Genomic DNA, 10,868 nt, shown 5'->3' with positions numbered 1-10,868 from the left:
GCACCTGGGTGGCTCAGTTGGTTAAGTGTCTGACTTGACTTCGGCTCAGGTCATGATCTCACGGTTGGTCATGAGATCCGGGCCCTCCATCGGGTTCTGCGCTGGAACTTGGCATGGAGCCTCCTTAAGATTCTCTCTCCCTTTGCCCCTCTCCTGCTCGTGCTTTCTCTCTCTCTCTCTCTCTCTCTCTCTCAATACAATAGAATAAAACCTTGCCATATTTTGATTCCCAGTACAGGATTGAGAAAATTGAGTTTACCATAGCTCCATTATTTATTGGAGTTTTAATATCTGTTTCTAAAGCAACGACATTTTAGTCTAATGCAGCCACCCCTAATTATAATAGCCTTCCTCTAAGCAAGATTGAAGGACAGATGGAGTTTCTATTTATTGAGTTTCAATTTTCTATTAGGAAGCAAATCTTAATTTTAGTCATCTTTTATGAGTTATCATTGTTATACATTTTATTTGGAGATACTCTGATTGGCCTCTTTAATCTGCAGTAATCTATTTATATACTAAAAGTACATTCATTTCCTATCTCTTTGTTAATGTGTTCGGGGGCACTTGTTTGTTACAGAAAGTCCATTTACAAATGCATTTTGTTTCATTTTTGGATTATTTTTTAAAAGCTGTAATACTGTTTAGGCTCTGAAAATAGCTAAATGCAATTACCTTCCAGTTTTGTTTTCTTTCCAAATAGACATTTTGTCTCTTTCCTTCAAACGTTTTCCCTGTATCTTTAACAGGTTGATTTAGTGAATATTGGAAGCACTGACATAGTAGATGGAAATCACAAACTGACTCTTGGTTTGATTTGGAATATAATCCTCCACTGGCAGGTAAGAACCTTGATGACTGTTTCCTTTTTGGGTAAAATGTTGCTGATCTTCCTTTCATGTTTGCCCGTGTCCTGCAAAACAAACATGTATACCTCTAACAGAACAAAGCCCATCTCCAAAGCACTGTCTTTTAAATGGGCACAGTTAATGTCATTTGAGATGTGAAGGATCAGCAGATTATAAAACAGGTTCTAGAACACTCGCAGGAATATTTTTCTAAATTTTATTTCATTGTGTAGAGATGACACAAAAAAGAGAAGTTTCATCAATAGGTTAATAAAAATATTTTTCACTAATATGTGTCTTCTATAACTAACCTGTAAGCGAATCTACATAGTTTTATAAAAACTATTAACCACTACCAAATGAATGAGACTTTGCAAATCATTTATTTCTCAATGTAAATTAATTCCAATAAAAGATTAGTTGGATACGATTATCTGTATTTATGTTATACATACATATATATGAGTTTATAATCTGATTTTGAAATTAATTTTTTTTTTCTGAATGCCTATATTTTCTGATGCCTATATTTATAGGACCTCTGCAAAACAGATCACAACTCATTTGGTTTAGTGAAAAGAGTATATATTTTTTCGGTCAGAGCAACATGAACTTAAATTTCAACCTCTTCATTTACCATCTTATAGTGACATTGGGTATAATGCCATCTTTTCTGGGCCATAATTCCCTCACTGTTAAAATAGAAAAAATAATAATTAACATGTGTATTTCTTACAGGATTAAATGAGAGAATATCTGTAAAGCACTCAGTAGAGTACACTCTTTTCACTACAGGTGTATCATAAATAATTTTGATTGCTTGGCGTTTTCTGCTCATAATTTAAGAATCTGGAGGAAAATTGAGATGTCTGCTGTTTTTACTAGCAGTGACTAATTTTTCAAAAAACAACTATTTTGATATGTCATTTATATATCATAGATTTACTCATTCTATGTATAAAATTCAAAGTGTACCAAACTGGTTTAGTTCTCCTGCCTAGTGCTTCTCAAATTATTTTGAGAAGGAACAGCCCCCGCCCAATCCATCCAAGATTTGGGGATATTTACAGAGTTGTACAACTATCAAAACAATCTAAAACCATCTAATTTTAGCCCACTTCTACCAACCTAAAAGCAAATCTTATGTCTTTTTATAGTCATTCCCCACTCCAATCCCCAGCCCTGGGCAACCATTTATCTACTTTCTGTTCCTATATGTCTGCCTTTTTGGAAATTTCATACTAGTGGAATCATATAATAAGTGTTCTTTTATATTTGGTTTCATTCACTGAACATAATCTTTGAGGTTCATCTTTATTATTGTAGCAAGTATCACTACTTCATTTAGTAGGGTTGACTTAACTTGAATTGTACTTTGGTCCTGCTTAGAGTCAGTATGGAGACCAGAGGTGTACCTTTCCACCTCAGCAAATGAATTGATTCCCATATTGACCCAATTGACCCCCATATCTTTCTATTCTAAACACTCTGAACAGGCTCAATCCTATTTCACAGCAATATGGGAAGAGATTGAAGACAGCATAGTGGATGACAACAGAAAACAGACCATAAGAACCTCAAATGAATCCAAGATTCCCAATTCTGGGCCTTTTCCATATAGTGATAGTATCAAATAGAACCAGCAAGGCAACACAGGGCCCCTCACCAAACTGGTTTACTTCTCTTGCTCAGAACTTCACAAACTTACCTTGAGGAAAGTAAAGTTTTTTCCCCCTCTTTTCCATTGTATGCATATTATAGTAAAACTGAAGCATTATAAAAATGAAATAAAAAGACACCCCAAACCCGCGCCATTTTATCATTAAACTCAAAAGACATATGTAGGACCTGTAAAATTGTTACAGAAATTTCTAATGGACTATCGATTGTATAGACACAACTGGTTGTATCAGTTGATACATTGGTACAAATGGTTCATGGAGGGACCCCAGCTTGCAGAAGACACTTTAAGTTGCACAAGAGCATATGTTGGTCGTGACAAAGCCAGCAGAAGAAGTGAGGCATGCACGGAGACCCAAATGGCTATTTCAATTGTATTTTTCATCCAAACTGTCTCTCATATGATTTCACTTTCTTATCTTCTCAAAACCCTTTCCAACTGCATCTGAACTCACTCCAAGATAGAGTTTCACAACTACCCTTATACCTTTTTCAATTGTTTGTGATTTTGTGCAGTTTTTTTTTTTTTTTTATTAGCATGTGGAGGGTCTTTCACACTCTGGAATACCAAAAGGAGTGCTTTTGCACTCTTTCCTCATCTCAGACCTCTCACAGTCTGTTGTCTTGCGTTTATGTCCTTGAATCACTGTATCGTTGTGATTGCAAGGATGTAGACTCTTCTCAGCCTCTGCCTCCTTATCTTCTCTTCTATCACCCTGCTTGGTTCTCTGAAAACTTCTAAACTCACTTCCAAAAATTTCCTCCTGCTCAATACTCCTCATCATAACCCAATGAATCCCAGAAGGTATTTTCACAGAGAGTATATATTTGCCTTCCTGTTAAGTAGTCACAAAAGCCATTGAATATCAGCAGAGATCAAAGGATACTCTGGCCAACCTAATGTACTTTCCTGGTCTATCAGATTGAGAATGGCATTAAGAGATGGAAAGATGTGAATCTTTTGTTCCAGTGCCACATACTATGTTATTAATGGTGCCATGGAGGACTTCCCTTTGAACTTGTAAAAGCTGAGGAATGCTTACCGTGTGCCTCCTGTCACTGTTTTTCCAGTTTCCATGTAAATAAAATCATTAGCCTGAAAATAATTGAGGAAAAATATATTATTCCTCAATAATATATTGAGGAATAAGCACCATTGAACAAACTTGCGAAGTAGACATATGCCACATGTTTGGCATCCTTTCTTCCTTTTTTTAAGATTAAAAAAATTTATTTATTTTAGAGAGGGAGAGAGAGAGTGAGTGGGGGAAAGGCAGAGAGAGAAGGAGACACAGAATCCGAAGCAGGCTCCAGGCTAAGAGCCGTCAGCACAGAGCCCAATGCGGGGCTTGAACCCACGGACCAGACCATGAGATCATGACCTGAGCTGAAGTCGGACGCTTCACTGACTGAGCCACCCAGGGGCCCCTTCCTTCTTTTTAAAGTGCAAACCTTTCTTTGTAGGGTGGTTAGCTGAGTTCTGATAACCAGCTGGAGATACAAACATATCTTGCTAACAGTGGTGTGCTATCAGAGGTCATGTCCCCACCTTTGCTGGCTAAGTCAAAGGAAAAACTCAAATCCAGGGCGACTTTAGCCTGCAGTATTTATTTACTATTTGAACATCATACAGGAGAAAAGATGGTTTTGGCACTGAAGAAAGCCCTTGCTGTAAACTCCTGCCTCCCTAATGCTCTGTGTGCAAGACAGGTCTTGCTCTGGTCCTCACACACACCATCCTTCCCTTGTAAAAGACTGTCCCTACCCCTTTTTACTCTTGCTCCTCCACTCTAACTCCTTTTGGTCACAGGATGGATTCTGGGAAGGAAGCATTGAATTCAGCAGGCGGGACGTTAATTAAGGCATGCTTTGGGGACCTGCACCTGAGGAAGGGAGAAGGTAACCAGAGCGAGAAGAGCTGGAGGTGTGATACACACCCAGCCACAGTTGTATTGCACCCCATGTGGAACTGGGAGCTGGAATAATCCTTGAGTGTCACTCTGCGTGAGGCTGACATGGCAAAGCGTTTAAACCATTTCTCTTCAGCAGTCACTAGATGCGGGCTGCCCTAGGAAGGGCTTGACCTTAGGTGACAGGACTCTCCAACATCAGGTAGTCCCTGAGAGGACTCACAGATGGAGCAAGGAGCCTTTCCTTGAAGGACACTCTTGGTGGCGCACCTCCATGCCTGTCATAGCTTCTTTGCCCAGTTAGCTCCTAGTCATTTTTTGAAACCACTGCTCAATGATATTTCAACTTGTTCCTTTAGAAAACAGATGTATAGCTGTATGCACGCACACACACACACACACACACACACACACACACACACACACACACACACATTTGTTTAAATTGATTTTCTCTCTTAGGGACTGTTAAGTCCTAAGGGTGGGAAAGTTTTCTCCTTTAAGACTCACCTTTGGACCAGCTCAGTGTCCGAAGGTTGGTCCTTAATAAAGATTTCTGGGTAATTGTTTTTTATGTAGGAAAAGAACTGATTATCTCACATTGACCTTTATTATTATTTTTTCTTAGCAACATTTGCACCCAAGTAGAAACAATACCAGTGGGGCTGAGACTGATAAGCTGAATTAATGACATAATGATGCTAAAGGAGTTTTGGTTGGAATACTGTGCTGTCCTGTAACATTTTGTGCATAGAGGGCAGCCTGGCCAAGCGCTTTCCAAATGGATCCCATTCATCATGGGAGGGTTGCCTGATCAGTGCAGATCACTACCACTGAGCTGGTAGGTGCCGAATCCAACGGTGGTTCAGCATAGGACACAGAGTACATGTCTTGCAATCACTTTACATGGAGGTTGTGCACTTGATAACTTCAGAATATGGTGAGAAAAATGATACATCTTATATAACTCTTTGACCTATTTACTCACTGAGTAACTGACTAAATAACAGGTCAGGATGGAATTAAGAAAACTGGATAATCTGCCTCTAAATAATAGATTTAGCTATCAAGGGATAGTGATAAATATATGCAAAGATCTCACATCTTCACATCATTACCACATTTACAAAGCATCATCTCAAATCCTTTTCAAGTATTTTAAAGTGAGATGTAGCAGTCTATCCTAAAATTTGCATCAACTCTTTCATAAAAAGATGACTAACATTGGAGATGTTAAAATATGTATTTTCCCCCGAGGCCTTGGTTAACTTCTACATGGATGAGGAAGCAAAATAAAATGTCATATTTAGAATACACAATAAATATTCATCATCTGATCACATGTTGGTAGTGTATGGACCTTATGCTTTCCAAAAGGAAAGCCCTTGGTGGTAAAAACTAATCACATTTACTTAGATACTTCGTTCAGGTATATAAGGGGCCTGACTTTTATTTATTTATTTATTTAATTTTTTTTTTTTTTAACGTTTATTTATTTTTGAGACAGAGAGAGACAGAGCATGAACGGGGGAGGGTCAGAGAGAGGGAGACACAGAATCTGAAACAGGCTCCAGGCTCTGAGCTGTCAGCACAGAGCTCGACGCGGGGCTTGAACTCACTGACCGCGAGATCATGACCTGAGCCGAAGTCGGACGCTCAACCGACTGAGCCACCCAGGTGCCCCCCTGACTTATATTTAAAAAGTAGCCTCATAATTATGCCTTTACTATGCTCTGTAGACAGTTTGTTCTATAATGTGGTGTCACCGCATTCTTGAAATCTAGAGAAATGTTTAGAATGGATTTCTGCATGAGACGAGTTAGAAGAAGGAAGCAATGAAATACGACAACCCGCTGAACGGCATTTGCACAAAGCCATGGCAAGAATCAAATGTACAGAAACTAATAAAAATAAAACCAGGAATCTGGCCTTTTTCTCCTCCGTGGTCTGGGTTTCCACTTCCCTTCCGGCTTCTGGGAGAGAGGGAGGGAGGCGGAGCTTCGGCTCTCGCAGCCAGCCACCTTGTGGCCCACAGACCTTGACCCTGACCAAAAAAAACGGCCCTGGAGCCTGGTGACCTTCCGGCTCCGCCCTCACGCCTGCGTGCTGTATCTGGTCGCTCAAAGGCTGCCTCCTGCTGGCGGGGTCGAGCTGTCCTTTGTCACCTTTGCTGTGTGGCCTCCTCAGCAGCTGCCTTCCTGCCCGCTCACCTGCGGGACTCCTGCTGGCCCTCTTCTGCTTCGCCCAGGGCCTGCTGCCGAACAACAGTGGTAGGACATGCGCTGGCTCACGGTGGACTTCCGACGCCGTGTCAGGGCCGTTCTCGTCTACCTCGCCGTCTCCATTGCAGCTGTCGCCAATTCTTCAGACTTGGCCCTCAGATGGGGTCCCTGGCGTCTTTACCATCATCGTGCTTGCAAGGGACTTCTACGTGACCTTTAACGAGGCGGCCAAATTCCTTCCACCGGGAGACTCTGCAGGCGACAGCCAACAAGGCATCGAAAGAAAGGGCTGACGCCGTCTGACGGAAGGCCTGCCAGTGCCCGGGCCACCCGCGCCACACGGGTCATTACTCCGGCCCCCTGTGACTGGAGTGTGGCCAGGGGACACCGTGTGCTGGGACGGGGGCTGTGACTTCGCCAGGAGCAGCGGTGGAAGTTGCCCACGGAGCGGCCGGCCCTCAGCCCTGCGGCGCCACCCACCTGCTCTGCGATTGAGGGCCTCTTGAACGCTCAGCCCCTTCTCTCCACGTCTGCCCCACAGCCCGAAGCCCTTAAGCTCTCTGGCAAAAAGGAGCACGAGGGGACAAAGCAGACGGAACCTTGTCACCCCCATCACAGGCAGCGCTTCTTGATGTAGGGGGAGGGAGTGTGGGGGTTTGAGGACAAGTCGCTTTGTTTTCGTCTGCATTTGGCGCCCCTTGCTCGTGCCGCGTGCTTTGTCCAGAATGATCCTTCCAAGATTCTTTTGTTCAAGGAGTACCGGGTCCCTCTTCATTCTCGAGGCAGGAAGAAAAGTGACTTTGCCCTGTCATCTAAGAGAGAGTAGGTCTCGGTGACCGTAAGTGACACCTCGCATTTTTGGAGACCACATCTGCTTCAGGTGACATGACTCTTCCAAGACAGTTTGAAAGAAAAGCTCATAGATTAGCTTACCAGGTCCAAAATATCAAGAAATAACCGTGAAATAACAGTGACAGCATCCTGGGTGGCCCAGACAAACACTCTTTTCTTGGGGGCCACCAGCACTCTGCTTCTAGACACCGGGCCAGGTCTCTTACCACCTCTGGGGAGGTAAGATGTGTATTCTGTGTTCACCTCAGGACCTCTACAGTGTATGTATCTTCAGTGGGATTTTGTGACACGGTTTTTAATACTAAAGCGGCTTCTTCAGTGTCATTTCCCGTGACCCAAGAGGCCTCATAAACGAGCCAAGGTTTTGGACCCATGTTTTGGGCATTTGTAACTTTTATTCTTCTCTTACATGTGAATCTATTTCCTGAAAAAAAAAAAAAAGCTTTAACAAATGAAGCCAGACTGACTACAAAACAAAGACAAAACAAAACCCAAGGCAATACCTTCACAGCTTTTAGGGATAAATACTTTTTACTTCTGTTGATTTTTCTTGTTATTTATTTTAAAAAGGCAAACTCATTTATCCTGTTCTGTTTTTCCTTTTGGTCAGTACACATAATTTGCATTATTTTAAGTTATGTTATAAACCTAGGGATTTTATTTTAGTATAGCTGTCCTTTGATTCTTAAAACAGCCTTGTATGTATAAAAAACAGAGGCCTAAAAAACGTTCAGTGGCCCAATTAACACAATTTGTTAATAGCTGAGGCAAAATTTGAACCTAGGTTTAAAGAAAGTAAGCTCATTCTCTTAGCCACTGTGCCATTCTTTCTTCCTTAAAGCCACTAATGTGGGTACCTGCGTGGCTCAGTCGGTTAAGTGTCTGACTTCAGCTCAGGTCATGATTTCCCGGTTCGTGAGCTCCAGCCGCACATCAGGCGCTCTCCTGTCAGCACGGAGCCCGCTTCAGATCCTCTGTCCGTCTCTCTGCCCCTCCCTTGCTTGCACTGTCTGTCTCTCAAAATAAATAAATAAACTTAAAAAATAAAAAAGCCAGTAATCTTATTTTAAGCCTTTGGTCGATAACAAATCTGATGTTTTTGTACACTCTTCTCTAGCATATCCACTGAAAGTTAGAAGATGAGCAATTCGAAAAGCACAAAATTAATAGTTTAACGTGGCAGAATCTGGGAGTGATATTAAACGTGTGCAATAAATGGCGTATCGTGACACCAACCAATAAGAATACATTCCTAATTAGGACGGACTCTGTCCTGGTAGAATCTATTATTCCTCACTACTAATTGACCCTAAAATTCCTATTATTTTTGAAGATTAGGACATTTACGTTTAAGTTTGTGTGGTTCTTGTTCAGGGAATGCATTTTCTCATGAAAATTTCTTTCCACACATAGGTCAAAAATGTAATGAAAAATATCATGGCTGGATTGCAACAAACCAACAGTGAAAAGATTCTCCTGAGCTGGGTCCGACAATCAACTCGTAATTATCCACAGGTTAATGTCATTAACTTCACCACCAGCTGGTCTGATGGTCTGGCTTTAAATGCTCTCATCCACAGTCATAGGTAAGGCGACTACTGAGATACTAATTTTTGTAAGTATTGATTTAGAGACTTAAATCTTTTTCTCCAGTGCCGTTCTGGCTCATTTCCTACTATTTAACATGTTTATATGTTAATGTATTTAATCATATTGATCTGGCTCTCCATTGGAATGCCCTAAATAAGAAGAGTCTGTTTTTTATGTGATATGTCATTTAATGGTTGAAATATTAAAATACAGGAGCATGAATACGGTTGCAGGAGGGGGCCAACATGTTTGAAGTTGGGACTCTGCCGGAAAATCAAGGTTGTATTCTAACTTCGCTAAGAATGGAGTTGGTCTTTTTACACAAATAATTGTTAGTATGGGCCAAAACTTCAGAGATAGAATGGTTCCAAATCTCATGTGAATGGCTGTAGTAAAATTAATTACTATCATCAGATTAATAATGTGAAAAAGTAACATTTCTCTTGTCAGATATACATATGATAGCAAATACATAAGGCTTTGTGTATTTGTGTGTGTGTGTGTGTGTGTTTTAATTTGGAGGTTGAAAGAGGCTTTGAGCATCTTAGCAACCAAGGCAAAGAGCAGACCACAATTCCATGACTCAGTGTTTAGAATATCAAAAGAAACAGTTGCTCTGGAATAGCAGAGCAATTGCTGGAAAGCATGAGAGAGTTGTGTGGGTCATCATAAAAAGAACTCATTGTGTTATAGTGAACCAAATACTCTTAACTGTATTCCAAACACTATTACGTTTTCTAAGATAACAAAATAGTTTGCTTTTTCTTGTATCAAGATGCTTAGTAAAGGAATTATTAACAGTTCAAGACAAAGCAAAACAACGTGGTAAATACATATAAATAATGCATTCGTATGTATGTAAGATATATATATATATATATATATATATATATATATATATTTTACGTATAACACATTGAGTGCAAAGGGTATCTACTTTGGTTTTCCTATTACCCATCTCTTTTATCAGGCCCAATCCCCAGGGTCAAATACATTCCCTTATTAACCGTGTTTGAAATGCCACTGGACTGCATCTGCCCTGATTTTCAATGCAGCTTATCTTTTCTCACTTTGATCTTTCTTTTCTTGACGAGTCTCCCATTTCCCTATGCCGATCTTGTGTCTAGAAAAGTCCAGAATATAAATTTTCTTCATGGTAAAGCTCCATCCAAGAACAAATGCTCTCTCAATAAGCATCTTTGTCAGGTGTCGTGCTCCAGCTGGATTTAATTAACCCCAACCAGACTGGGTTTCCAGGTGAATGACTCAGCAACCCGATTTTCAAAAGGAGGCAAACTCACGCTCATTTGGCATGTTAAGCAGTGTTAACACGTTGTTTTTCCTAAGTATGACACGAAGAAAAATATTGCATAGCTTCGATACAGCTAGATGAGAAGGGGTAGAGGCATTCATTCTGCATTATAAGTCAGTGCTGATTTATGCAGCCACATGCTTCACAGTAAGGGCCTGAACATATTGATCTTGCTGTTCATGTACACGTTGGCAAATGAACAGAAATACCGAGGATCAGGTTATGTGGTCCTTGTTGGCTCTTTAGCATTTTCTTTTCAAGTGGAAGACTTCAGTCCTGTCAGCATGTTCACACACTACATTTGTTAATATTATATGTCATGATTTCTGAATACATTTGCAATACAGTAAACATTTCCAGATTGCCCTGCAGCATCTGTCCCTGACCCACTCTTTCTTTCTCAAAATATCATTTATATATTCTCTCTTGTCATAGTGAATGAATCATCAGTAAC

General features: G+C 40.7%; 1 protein-coding gene across 1 annotated transcript in view; it reads left to right on the top strand.

Annotated features, from left to right (window-relative positions):
* Window positions 1–810: 810 nt before the first annotated feature.
* DMD (dystrophin) overlaps window positions 811–10,868 on the top strand; it is a 1,614,661-nt gene continuing 1,604,603 nt past the window's right edge. Inside the window, exons 1-2 of the mRNA XM_042974140.1 lie at window positions 811–842; window positions 8,926–9,098. Coding sequence (XP_042830074.1) covers window positions 8,938–9,098 — 161 coding nt within the window. The 5' untranslated portion in view covers window positions 811–842; window positions 8,926–8,937. The remainder of the gene's footprint in view (window positions 843–8,925; window positions 9,099–10,868) is intronic.

This window comes from Panthera tigris, chromosome X (genome assembly GCF_018350195.1).
Source record: "Panthera tigris isolate Pti1 chromosome X, P.tigris_Pti1_mat1.1, whole genome shotgun sequence".
NCBI lineage: Eukaryota > Metazoa > Chordata > Mammalia > Carnivora > Felidae > Panthera > Panthera tigris.
This window is presented reverse-complemented; position numbering and strand designations above follow the sequence as displayed.